Here is a 13,327-nt window from a genome sequence, read left to right on the forward strand (position 1 = left end):
CCTGACTTTGATGGTAGGATTAAGCAGTGCTGTCCTCCCACTCCTCAGTACCAGATTTTTTTTTACATGTAAATATTTACTGTCCAGTATGAAAAGACCACTTCATCTTCTTTGGTAATAATAGAGACAGATTTCCTCAAACCTCACACTGCAAGATCTACTTATCCAGCCTCAGATGTTATTTTAAACTCAATTATTGCTATAGCCTTCCTAAGTGCAGACATCAAAATTGAGCATTTTTCTGGTAGTACTCTTCTCCATGCTGTTTAGGAGGCAAAGTTAGTTCCCTACTTTTGTGTATTTATTCCCTTTGTACATGTCCAAGCACTTCTTCAGGCTTTTAACTACAACTCTGAAGGCTCAGCATCGAGGTTGTTCTCTGGAACAAGTCTTTTTGCATCACTGCTTTTTTTTTTTGTCTACCATGTACAGAGTGTACAATCTTTGTTCAAAAGAGACCAGTGTTACCTTGTGATGACTTTTTTGGCAGCTGTAACTGTTCAATCCGATGATTCAGAGAATACTGGAACAATATAATGTTCTCATTATTTTCTAGTCCGCTAATTTTCCTCTTCTCCAAACTTTACAAAACAGTTGATTCCCCTTACGCTTTTCTGTATACATGACACAATCATTCTTTGTTAGACAGTAAAACTCTGGATTCCTTCAGTTCTCTTAAGGAATTAATCAGTGTAGTAGAAGTTTTAAGGTACTTGCATATGTAAGGTTTCCACCCCGTTTTCTAATCCTCCTCTTCTAACCATTTCACTACTCACAGTAAATGCTTCTGTTAACATCACCACAACTTCTTGAGGACAGAACTAACACATCAGTTATGTACAGTGGAACTTAAATAGAAAGCGACAGAAAAAACATGTACCACTTGATTTCAGCTAGCTACAGGTTTTGAAGGCTCCTTACTAGAAAAAAAATTAGGTAGTCAGTGAATTAATTTTCTCATACAGTACAGCATGTACGTATTGGCAAGGAGTGGGCCCCTAATCACAGGTCCCTGGCAGTGGCACCTGTTACTGGGGCAACTAGAATATCCCTACGGAAGAGCTGAAACTGTTTAGTCATCACCGGGTAAATTGCTTGTGTTCACTAGAGCAAGAAGTATTTCTTTGGAATGTACCTCAAAAGAAATTCCTGCTCAGTGTTAATATTTTCAAACTGAATAAAAGGCACTGTTGCTCAAGCAGTACATTTGTTGTCTCCAACTGTTTAAAAAAAAAATTTAAAGATGGTTTTGAACAAATAGCTACCGTTGCCCTAAGAAGGCTTCCTTGTTACCTTGTAGTGATTTTACCTCTCCCTATAAAAGCTTAACACAAAAATTGCTTTTATCTGAAGTATGTCGAGTCTCACCTTTATATCTATCTTTAGATCCAAAATTATGAGTTAGTATAACAGTATGCATTATAAAATTATATCATTTACTTCAGACATGTCTGAACAGCTAGATCTTCAAACTATACAAAAATAAAGTGTATGAAATCTTACAAAAGGAGGACATTAAGACATTAATAGCTAATCCAAAAAATATAACAACTTATACACAGCAGTAAGCATAAGCAATGTAGCCTACAACAGCTTTCAATTAACAGGACCTCTGAAATATGTCTGAAACAAGCATTAGCTAAAATTGGAACATTCCCAAGCACAATAATGTTTCCAATTTATTATCTTTGCACAGTACAAGCTTTCACAAACCAAGTGTCCATTGTCTGTCAGTCTGTAAACAAAAGCTAGTATCCCCCCTTCTCATTTTAAGAGGGTGAATATTTTCAGTCCTCAGTCAAGTTTCATATCCATCACTTGCATAAGGAATCAAGAGCTTCTTCTCTTGTTAAATTACTTTTTTTTTTTGTCATACAGCCTGCAGTGAAGTAAAATCACAGTGAAAGTCCTGGGAAAAACATGATCTTTACAGCAGGACTTGAACCATTCTAATAATAAACGCATCTAACAAAGCTTCCCATAATAAAAGCATGGCATTTCCATTTCCAGAAATCAAGTCAATTAGAAATCCTAAGTTCTACTTAAAAACCCCGAAAGATCTAAAAGTGAAAAGATTCATCTTCTCAAATACAAGTCTTACAGTTTCACTTGCAGAGAGACTTTTCCAGTCTGTAAAACAGTAGTGCAATTCAATTAGTTTTACTTCTTTTGTTTTTCTTAAAGTCCAGTAGATAAATGTCCTAGCTCTATGGAAAGATAGGAAGATGCTCCGGTAAACAAGAAACTTTGGCAAGCCCAGGAAGGCTTACTAGTCCATTAAAGCTTAGAAGTCCAAAGTGGCTTAAAAATGGTTTACGAATAAAGAAAAAAAAAAAAATACCCAACAAAACTAAATTTAAAAAAAAACTAAAAAAGAATCTAAAAAAAAAAAAAGAAATAAATAGGCAGAAATGAATGTAAACTGTCTGAACTTTTTAATGATTTCTCATTGACAGCTGGCACGACCTTTGACAGTACAGTCAGTTAAATATAGTTGACCTACAGAGCATTCCATAAGAGCATCCAATCTGGAGTGCTCAAATGGAATTACATTCCTAAAGATTTAAAAAATAGAGTTCTTATAACATTACTATAGGTTTCTTCTGCCCACCTCACTTACACTTCTTCTTAAAGAGGCTTTTTATTTTCGATGGCTTTTTGTTTTTTTCATCATTTTGGTACAGGTCCTGTGGGATGCTACTTATCCTAGGAACAGAAGCAGCATCATGACTGGGTTTACTATCACTGCCGGCTGAAGAACAGGAGGTGTGCCGAGGCTTTGGGGCTGGGATCCCAGTTAAAAGCTGATTCATGCTGCAGGACTTCTCCAGGATTCCGTTATAAACTTTGCTTGCAGGACTAAAGATCATGCTCTTAGTTTCTGCCATGCCTACACAGTCAGGAGAGCCCCTAGAAATATCTGCAGTTAGAGAAGAGGAGTCTCCTGTAGATGATTCCTCCAGGGAGAAGTCTTCTGGGGATACTTTCTGAGGAGAAAGTGTCTGGTACATCTCAAGACTTGCTGGAGGAGACTGCTTCCTTCCAGTGGATGAATTTAAGGAGTCACATTCCGAACCTGTTTCCTGTACTTCCCTGAGTCAGAGCAAAGAGAGTAGAAAACAATGAAATTACTATTTCCCTTCTTGTGGTTAAAAAGGAGATTAATTTATAATCAATAACATTAGTCTAAAAGCACCACCCACACTTTTCCTTAGTAGTTAGTTAATAAAAACATTAAGTTAAACATTTTAACTTAAAACTCACATTACATCATTTTATTATCTAAACTTAAGATAATTAATTTGTGCGATCTTGTTTTTGTGGGCAGCAGCATTTGCCCAGAATCAGTAATTTGTATCTCACTTCAAAGAACAAAAACTATCTTTCTGGCACGTCAAGTCAGAAAAGTTATGAAATGAAAGAAGGAGATTTAAGCCTATCATATACAAAAAGTTTCTTCAGGACAAGTGTCCCTACCTTTCAACAAGCTCATTTGCTCCTTCCAAAAGGAATTTAACCTTTTCCTATGAGGCCATGTAACAAGAGTAGGTACACGCTCAACATGCTGTAAGAATTGTGTTACCATCCATCTTCTCTTCGCCCAGTAGCTGACATTGCTTTTGATCCTAGTTTCAGATGTAAAAGCCAGTAACATATTGTAATGGAGAATCAGGGTTAGTTCAGTGCACCCTGGATTGTAACATTACTTAACTGTATATGACATGCTAGCTATTTACATACACATACCAGACAAGAACTCTCTCTGATCCATGTGGACTACATTAATTTATATTATCCTACAGATTACTTTAACTTTTGGCTTGGTTCAACCTCTAATTCTAAACTGTTAGTCTCAAATAATCCTATCAGAGTTCCAAGTGCTGTTTGCTAATCTCCGTACCATTGTTTATCAGCAGAGAAGTAAATGGCTTCCTCCTCCTCTTCAGTTCGATAAAGAGCTGGGCAGCTCGACACAGAAAGGATGTCAGGGTCAGGGGAGTGCAAAGCATGCTGAGACTGTGGAGATGATGGCACAACATTGCGTCTTGATCGACACAAGCTACTGCTTCTTGCCAGTGTGCTGGGAGGTTTTACAATGGACCCTGAGGCAAAGAAAAAGCAAACCAAAACTCTCCAAGTGACATTGATGTTAACAATATCTACTCTGAAGACTAAATAGCAGGTATCTGATTCAGCCACAGTGATTCTGAAAAAACTTTGAAATTGCTTGACTGTTTAGAGAGAAAAAAGACTGGCAGTCTTTCACCTTATACATTCTCCAGTTAGATGAAGCAGCTAACCAAGATGCAACTGCAGCAGTTTTTTGCCTGCCAAGTACTACTCTGACCAAGCACACCAAAGCTCTGGCTTACTACGCTCTCTTGAGAACAAAGAGAAAGATTCTACAGAAACTCCCAGCCTTTTATAAACTAAAAATAGCCGTGCTGAAACTAGTATGTTACACAATATCCTGCATTTTACTTGTGTGGTGATTTAGAGCTTAAGAGTATATGTAAAAGTTTTGCAATGTAGAGATACCTAACCAAACAGCCAATTGAAATATGTTGCACTAGTTGAAAGTTACGCTAGGTATCAAGGACCAATTTAATTTATATAACATGATAGAAAAAATATATCATTCTACCTCATTTTAATCTCAGGAATTTCCTATTTGACAGCACTTTCTTTTACCAGGCTAACTATGAATTTCCGGAAACAAAAATACTAAAAATGGGTGGAGACAGCAATACAAGACTTGACCAGGAAAGTATCTAACAAAGCGACAAACTATAATGTTCCTAATCTAATTCCTCCTGCAAAAGATGATTAGGCAGCAATACTTCTATGGAAATAAATCTATAGATCTGTTTTCAGGCTAGCTGTTGTTATGAGCCTCAGCATTTCTCACACCCCTCCCTCAAGCTGTCCCAGAGAATACATCACTGCTTAGGTAAGACAGACCATACCCTTACTGATGCTCAAAATGTTTACCAAACAAAACACACTGTCTATAAAAATAATTGGATTTTTTTAAAGATGTCTAGCCTGACAAAACGCATTTTATTCTGAGATGCCCATTTAGCATCAGGTAAATTACAGTTTCCTTCCTGGAATCTCAGGAAAGGTTGAGTTGTCGTTCTGCTTTTAGTGCAGGAAATCACAACTTTCACAAAACAGCAAGTAACTGCACCTTCGCCAACACTTGGACTTTGCTTCCTGCTGGGCTGAGCAGAAAAGAAAGGTTTACAAGTCCCAACATGACAGTTGTCATGTAACTCAAACTTTTGATTTTACTTTCTATGAACTCCCTACTGACCTGAAAAGCAGGTGTTGGCAGCTCAAAAAGAAGCTTGTGTCATTACAAAAATATTCCTTAAAAAGCAAATGTGAACTGAGATAGGAGAATTAGAACCCCTTTAGGAAATTTGTACTATGTGTGCCGGTAAATCAGATGCCATCCTACTTGCTGGTGTGAAAACGAACAAGATTGCACCATCAGTGAATTTTGAGAGAAGTTACAAGCACTTTGGTTCCTTGTAGGTGTATATGCACAGTATGATGAAGGATTCAGCTATGACAATTTAACATGTAGAATTTTTTAGTACAAATGAAACTCAAAATCAAAGAATCAGCTGAGACCTTATCAGTCAATAGAAAAGTAGAAGTTTCACTATCACCTTCCTGTAATGACTTTGTTCCAGTCTCGTACATCTGTTTCTTTTTCCCCTTTTGTTCTTCAGCTCAGAATTGATTAAAAAGATCTAATACTTCCCACCATTTTAGCTTATCATCCCAGCTGCTGCAGCACAAAGAAACCTGTCTGGAAGACTTCAAATTTTGTCAGTCTTAAGAGACTGAAGGATGTCGCGGCAAGGTAACAGCTCAAACAGTTCACTTTAGGTCCAGACACTGAAACAGTCTTGCTCATAACTGACCTATCCGCATACTGATTTTGGCTGAAGCCTCATAGGTGAGACAAGCCATTTTGCTTCTGTCCTTCCTCATGTGCATGTCATTTTTTGTCTAAAGGATGGGAATAATTTAGCAGTTACCAAACTAACCTATAATAATTTGATTCCTGAACTGGTTTCAACAACAGATCAGTTAGCATATTTTCCCTCTCTTTCCCACTCCCAAGTGTTTCCACAGTTGTTTTTTTTTAGTGAATATAAATTTTAAAAGCTAGTAAATTAAGGAGAAGCCATTTCCTTCATGTGATCAACAAAATCAGGCTCTCATGCCTTACCAAAATTCAAAAGAACAAATTAAAATTTTTGTAATATTACTAAGATTTTGATAAGTTTCATCACTGATTAAGACAATATCCATTAGCGAAATACTTCCAAATGAACTGAAGATTAAAAAAAAAAAAAAAAAAACCACCAAAAAACCTCATAATTGCAACAGCATGCAGTAAAGTTTCAGCTAAGTCTGCTCTTACAAACTGTACAGTCCTTCACTAATCATAGTTCCTCTGAACCAACTTTGCTCTCTGGCTTCAGTTCCGTGCAAGACCTGAATGAGAAGAGTTGCAAAATCTTCACAATGAAGAATACTACAGAGAAAGTATTCTTGAAAAGTGATCAGAACTTGCAATAAGTAGTGCTGCAAAGGGGTTAATGAACTTTTCAATGTGGCCTGTAGAAAAAAGGTTGGTACATTCAGAAGAAAAATGTGTGCCCAAGGCAAACTAAGCAAAGTCTGCAGTAGCAGCTATTGTCCTTATACTATTATAAAATACAATTCTAATTTCTTCTGAGAATCTCAAACTTGGAAGAAAAATGTACACACATGAGACAGTTTTCTTCCCTACTCATTCCTCAGCTTGATATTGCTTGTTTGAATAGCTACATAGGAGCTCATCTTTTTGATTTGCCTCTAGAGTCCTGTTAATCACAACTTCCATGAAACAAGCTCTTGTATTGACGCAATGACTCAAGATACGAGGGTGGTCCGATCCCCAGTGTATATTTTTTGATCATAGTTCAACCAAAGCTAGATTTCCATCTCTCAAGCACTTAGCCTCTCTGCCTCACACTCAAAACAACTCACTGTATCCAAACATAAACATTCTGCCTGAAAGCTTCCCTTAGACAACAAACGGATTTTGTTTCAGCCGCTAAAGAATGTTTGAAAAGCTATCTAGCATGCGCCATCTCAAAGGCTGAGATCTTCCTAGTAGCTCAAGGGACCCTACACTAGCTCCATCCCTCCCATCTGAAAGATTAAATGTGCTAACAGAAATTACTGATTATAAATTTCTCTCTAAGTGGCAATCAAAGTATGACAAGCAGACTTTCAAAACCTTAGCTGGATTTGTCCCCCACCCCCAACTGAAACAGAATAAAAGCTTTTTCTTCATGTTATCTTTATTGCAAAACCCAGGTTTCAGTTTATGCAAGTCTAAAAAGATGCATCTGAAATGCAATGAAAGACAGAATCTTTCATTCATCTGCAATGAAAGATAGAATTTTGGTCCTTTTGACTTTGATCCAATCCTGTTTGATTTCAGCACCCTTCCGCCACCTGACTTTAAAATCCCATGCCTGCACAACTTTCCCCTTTCTTTTTACTGAGCTCACAACTTACCGTGAAACTGTGAAACTATTGGAGGAGTATCTTCATCTAAGTCATCAACTCCCCCTGCAATTGGGTAAGGAGGAATGGAAACTCGAGGCATAACTACCCAGCTGTGATCAGAGTAGAGAGAGGAGGTCAAGCTTGGTAGCCCAGAATTGTGTGCTATTTGAAAACCACAAATCTTCTCAATCTGTTGCCATCGATAAAGACGCTCTCGCAAACATGTCGTCAACTCAGAGAGTGCTTTCCTGAAGAAAAGCACACATTAAAATTACATAAGCTGTTCTTAATCATAAAGCAACACAAGTGCAGTCATTCTAGCATACAAGAAAATTCATCAGGACTGTCCAGATGTTCACATTTTAGTATATTTTAAACTTTTACTTAGAAGTGCAAAATCTCTAACACTAATATATTTTAAACTGTTTTACTTAAAAGTGTAAAAACACTAAAAGACTAAATTCCATAACTCTCAAAATTCCATTGTTCCAGGAATAAATAGTCACAAAAGAATATGCATCCTGGTAATAGTCTTACTTTGCTTCAAGGATTTTATGGTCCACTTCATCCAGGGAAGAGCTGTGTGCAACATGTAATGTTCCAAATACAGTGCTTCTCTTCTTTTTTATCTTTTCTGCCTAAAAAGCAAGACAAAATTAAATGCATAAAACTAGAAGTTATATACCTCACACAGATGACAAAACATTAGCAACATTGACATGTACCAAACAACAAGTCAGAGAAGAAAAAAAAATATCCAAACGCTTATCTGAATAATTTGTATTTACTATTTCATATATCTAGCAACAGATCAGAAAAGTCTTTAGAGTACCTGAAGAGTAAGAGTTAGTACCTCATCTTTGGCGATTGCTAACTGCATTTCTGCATGTTGTCTTTTGATATTGTAATACTGTACTTCAACTTCATGTGTTAACTGAAGCCACTTCTGTAAAGCCTCAGGAACAGACCAATTACTTCTCAGCTCAAACTCCTTCTCAGCCTTTTTTAAAGCCATGCGAACCTAGCAATCAAAAAGAAATAAAGGTGTCACCAAAAGTATCATGAGAACTGACAGCAGAAGAAAGTGAAATAGAAGCACCTTTATACTCCAAAGCAACATACTAAGGCTTTACAGAGCTTTGGTGTGTGCCAATTGCTGTCAGGAAGGCAGAGCAGGCATTTCTGAAATATAGCATATGAATTTCCATATACTATATTATACTTAGATTTTTTTTTTCCCTATGATAGATAGTCCCTAACTTGAAGCTTAAATATTTTTGTAAGACACCATTTTTAGTAAAATAAATCCAGTTTATTGCTACTCAGAACATTGAGACAAAGCTACTATCTCATCTGATAAGACAGAAAATAAAGCTTTTGTATATATTTTGTTCCATGAATCAAACAACATTATGATAAGCTAACATACTAGGTTATGTCTTTTCATAGTTTCAGGATTATTTTACTAGATAATGGCATGACTGGCAGGCAATCATTAAGTGCTCTTAGAATTTTTCCATTCAAATCTAGCATTACAGAAATGCTGCTTTAAACACTCCTAAGGATCTAATCAAACAAGGATTAATTTAAAGCAAACATTAAAATCATAAACAGTTTGCAGGTACCTGTACTAGCTCTTCCTCTGCATATTTGAGCCTGCTGAGCTCACATTCAGCTCCCTCCCTCAACTCCCTTAGGCGATGAGCTTCCCGTTTTGCATCATTGATCTCATCCATCATTTTGCGCTCCAGATTTTGCTTTTCCACAGCAACATTTCTATTCTCTTCTTGTGCTTTCTCAAGCCTTCACAATTGAACAAAAAATATGAGAAAATACACAGTATATTTGTTAAAAGTTGCAGTGTTCAGGAGAAGAAAATATATTCAGCAACAGGGCAAGAGGCAATGGGTACAAACCAAAACACAAGAGGTTCCACCTGAACATCAGGAAACGTTTTCTCACTGTGAGAGTGACTGAGCACTGGCACAGGTTTTGCCCAGAGAGGTGCTAGTCTCCATCCCTGGATATATGCAGAAGCTGCCTGGACATGGTCCTGCAAAACCTGTTCTAGATGATCCTGCTTGAGCAGGTGGGGCTGGATAAGATGACCTCCAGAAGTCCCTTCCAACCTCAACCATTCTGTGATAATAGACTGCAAGCTTCATAAAACAGCAGCAATCACACCACACAATGTGATGTATAGACAAAATATGCAAACTTACAGGTGAACCTTCATTAAAAGTGTAATCAAATACAAGATCAAAATACAAGTCTTCATAGACAACTGAGTTACAGGTGCACAGAGAAGACTATCAACTCTGACATTGCTAAATAAGGAACAGAAAGTGATCAGTCCAGGTCTGTTTCAGTTTTAAGAGCTTAAAAACAGAAGAAATGTTCTCATTTCCATGTATGTAAGTATTCCAAAGTAAACTGCAGTTATACGAAAATAGCAGTACATACTTCTAAATCTGTATGTAAAGAAGATTGAACCTCTATTCTCTACCTTCATCGTTAAGTTAATACTGTCTGCTAAAATACCAAGAAGCAATTTCTATCCAAAAACTCATTGTCACTAAAATCACAATTTCCATTCAAAATAAAGATGGAGAAAATCAAAAGGCAGCTTAATGCAAATAATTTATGACTGTAAAAGATCTATATTTGTATTCAATCTCAAAACAAAAGGGCAACTAAATATTAACTTTTTTAGTTTTTATACCTTTCCTGCAAGTCAAGAAGACTTTGCTCTGCTGTCTGGAGACTTTCTAAGTCCTTCATCATTTTTGTAATATGTTCTCTCGAGGTTCTGTTCTGTGTATATGCAAACCAGCAGCCTCCAAAACCAATAACTATAGAAACTGTTAATATAAAATCCTTCATCCAGTTGTGAGGGGGACCTGTGCAGAGAATAATATGATTAACTAGTTTAGTGGTCCAGATAACAGAATATGCACTTTTGTTTGTACCCACGGCCTAAAAGGTGACAGAACTTGATGCTAAACAGAATTCCAGCTCATCCATCTCAAACCATCTTCAATAACTACCTTTCAACCTTTCTAATGGATTCCAGAGCATTTTCCATACAACATAAGCAACTCTGCTGTAATACAATCTACTTATCTATACTAAAACATACATTAGATTGAGGAAACCTTAGTAAATTTTTACAATACATAGTATGTATCTTCATTTAAAGGAGTTAAGAGAGAGCTTCCCCAATTACACTTTATCAGTCCAATAAGAACTTCAGCTATGTTTGAGTAAGTTCTTTCCATTCTATGCCCTCTGGAATAGTCTATGCTGAGTTTAAAATGCACTTGTACAAAATAAAGTAGATTTTTAAAGGGTAAGTAGTTAATAGGAGCCCTTTTTAAAAGCAAAACCTGGATTGTCAAAGTATTATATCCAAGATTCATATGCAGTTCTTTGTTAGTATAACTTTTATAGTCACTTGCACCTTTGTAAAACAAACATTTAAAAGAGTTTCTGCTAGCAGTAAAGGTATAATGCAAACAAAAAGTGCTTCTTTTCCCCCAAAATCTCCAGCTCAGATCCATCAGGCTAACTTAGATCAATCAAGCCAGCTCAGATCTGGCCTGACTTCTGCAAAATCATTCACTAGTCTCTGAACTGACGACCAAGCTCTGGAAGGGCCTCCCAGTTCAGGAATACTCGATATGCGCAACAGATCTGTAACCATGTACAAGTAAGCATGCAGACCACTGGTGATGTGGTAAGGAAATACCTGCTTATGCTAAAATGCGTCAGATGTGGAACTGCTACATTAAATTTAACTGCACTTAAACTCAGGTCTGCACAAAATACACTAGTATTGTATTTGCACCACTAGCTCCTTTTTTCCTCCTTGGGGAAGGTTATCCCCCCCCTCATTTCAGCATCCCAGTTTACATCGTCCAAGCTAATTGGGAAGTGAATGTAACATTAGCTACAAGTGTAATTTAAACACTGAAAAACATTTAAAGGACATTTCTTGTGACACAAAAGCCAACATCCATCCCATCCATCCATCTGTCAAGTGGGGTTATACTAAAATTTCTACATAATCTTCTACACAGAAGCAAACCTTTGTCCTGATTCCAGCATCTTGACAACCTTTTTTAATTCACTGCCCTGTTTCACAACGCATGCCAAGCAATCCATCAGTGCATCCACAAAATAGATAAGCTGTCCTACCTACAGTATCAGGTGTCACTGAAAGTATTCTCTATTCAGTTCTTACAGATAAGAGACAAGAAAAAACTCCAGAAAGTTACTAACGTGTGAGAGGTCCAAATAAAACAACATCCAAGGCTTTAAGCTGAAGCTTCTGTCTATGGCTTCGGTCAATTATTTTCAAGTGAGAGATCATGAAAGCATGTTCATTTACTGCTATCCTGTTAATGATGAGACAAAACATTATCTATTCCACAAGCAGTCTATGGAAAGAAATACATCAATAACATTCCCCACAGTTATATAGATTATAGTTATGCAATTAGAGTGACAGATATAATATAATGCCAGTAGTGCTATTAAAAAAAACCAAAAAAAACCAAAAAAAAAACTCACACAAAAAACATATCAGCGCATACCAAAGGAAGAACATCAAATCATTTCCCTAGTATTTTCTTTCTGGAATAATCATGAAATAAATGCATTTATCATAGTTAAATGTAATGGCATATTTGCAGACTTTTGACGCCAACTGTCTGAAACACATGCAATACTCAAATTTAGTAGTTAGGCTCAAGAAAATGGATTCTACAGATAGTTTTGACGTATACCTATACAATAGACTGGAAGTTGTTCAAAAAAGTTTGATACCATACATAATTATGTGATCATCGATAAAAGCTTCAAAGGCAAGAAACAAAACTAAGATGAAAGGAATGACAAGAAGCATTTATATTTTGAGTTATTGTCAGGAAAAAAAAAATGCAGCCAGCTCTTCAAAATTGCAAGGATGCTTCTTTTTTATTGTATTTGACCATATCTTTTTAGAATTCAGATTCATATAGTTGTTTCCACATACAGACTGAAGCAGCACCCTACAGGGAATTATTTGAAACGAATCCAGAAGAAATGGTCACCTGGGAAGTGTTGTTCCATTGACATTGCTGTCTCTAAAATTCTTTTCATACTGGGGCAATTCAACAAATTCTGACAGCCACTGAAGAGTGTCCTCTTGAGTCCAGTTATGAACTGGAAGAAAAAAAAAAATCCATTCATTATCTTTAATTTTTATTAGAAAATCAATAGGAAGACATAGAAGACAAACAGTAGAAAAGCAGGTTACAATCAGCAAGAGGGTTTAGCCAAGTATAATTGCAGAAAAATTAGCAATAACATTCACCAAAGTGTTTCTGGCATTTTGCCTTTTTCATTATGTGCTTTTTCAGAGGAAGCTTAGGCAAATTATAAACAAACAAGCATGGAACCAATAGAAACAGTTCTTTATTAAAAACTCCACAGACTAATTTAGTGTTTCGCTTTAGTTTAAATCAAGACAGCATCTTGTGACTATTATCTACTTAAACTGATCTCAGTCTCAGTCCTTTTGTCCTTGCTACTCTTGCAGAACTAAACACATGTCAGCAGGTGCTGTAGCCATTTAAGGCAACGTACCAAGATCTTTCCCAGGATGATGGCTTAAGAACTTGTTTTTACAAGAATCTTCATAGAGGTTCATGCCTACTAACCACAAAATGGGAGCAGAGAAGAGAGGAAGAGAGGAGATTGGAAA

The 13,327-nt window shown here is 36.6% G+C and overlaps 1 protein-coding gene across 2 annotated transcripts in view; it reads right to left on the bottom strand.

The window, feature by feature from the left end:
* Window positions 1-2,418: 2,418 nt before the first annotated feature.
* STIM2 (stromal interaction molecule 2) overlaps window positions 2,419-13,327 on the bottom strand; it is a 68,673-nt gene continuing 57,764 nt past the window's right edge. The window contains exons 4-13 of one of the 2 annotated variants that reach the window (XM_086746771.1): window positions 12,675-12,786; window positions 11,863-11,978; window positions 10,304-10,481; window positions 9,207-9,384; window positions 8,435-8,602; window positions 8,119-8,219; window positions 7,591-7,829; window positions 3,902-4,103; window positions 3,478-3,626; window positions 2,916-3,093 (exon numbers count right to left, since the gene is read on the bottom strand). In XM_086746771.1, coding sequence (XP_086602897.1) covers window positions 3,056-3,093; window positions 3,478-3,626; window positions 3,902-4,103; window positions 7,591-7,829; window positions 8,119-8,219; window positions 8,435-8,602; window positions 9,207-9,384; window positions 10,304-10,481; window positions 11,863-11,978; window positions 12,675-12,786 — 1,481 coding nt within the window. In that variant the 3' untranslated portion in view covers window positions 2,916-3,055. Of the gene's footprint in view, window positions 3,094-3,477; window positions 3,627-3,901; window positions 4,104-7,590; window positions 7,830-8,118; window positions 8,220-8,434; window positions 8,603-9,206; window positions 9,385-10,303; window positions 10,482-11,862; window positions 11,979-12,674; window positions 12,787-13,327 lie in introns of both variants that reach the window. The other variant, XM_086746770.1, reaches the window with a different exon arrangement.

Source organism: Chlamydotis macqueenii, chromosome 4, assembly GCF_036417535.1.
Source record: "Chlamydotis macqueenii isolate bChlMac1 chromosome 4, bChlMac1.mat, whole genome shotgun sequence".
Lineage (NCBI taxonomy): Eukaryota > Metazoa > Chordata > Aves > Otidiformes > Otididae > Chlamydotis > Chlamydotis macqueenii.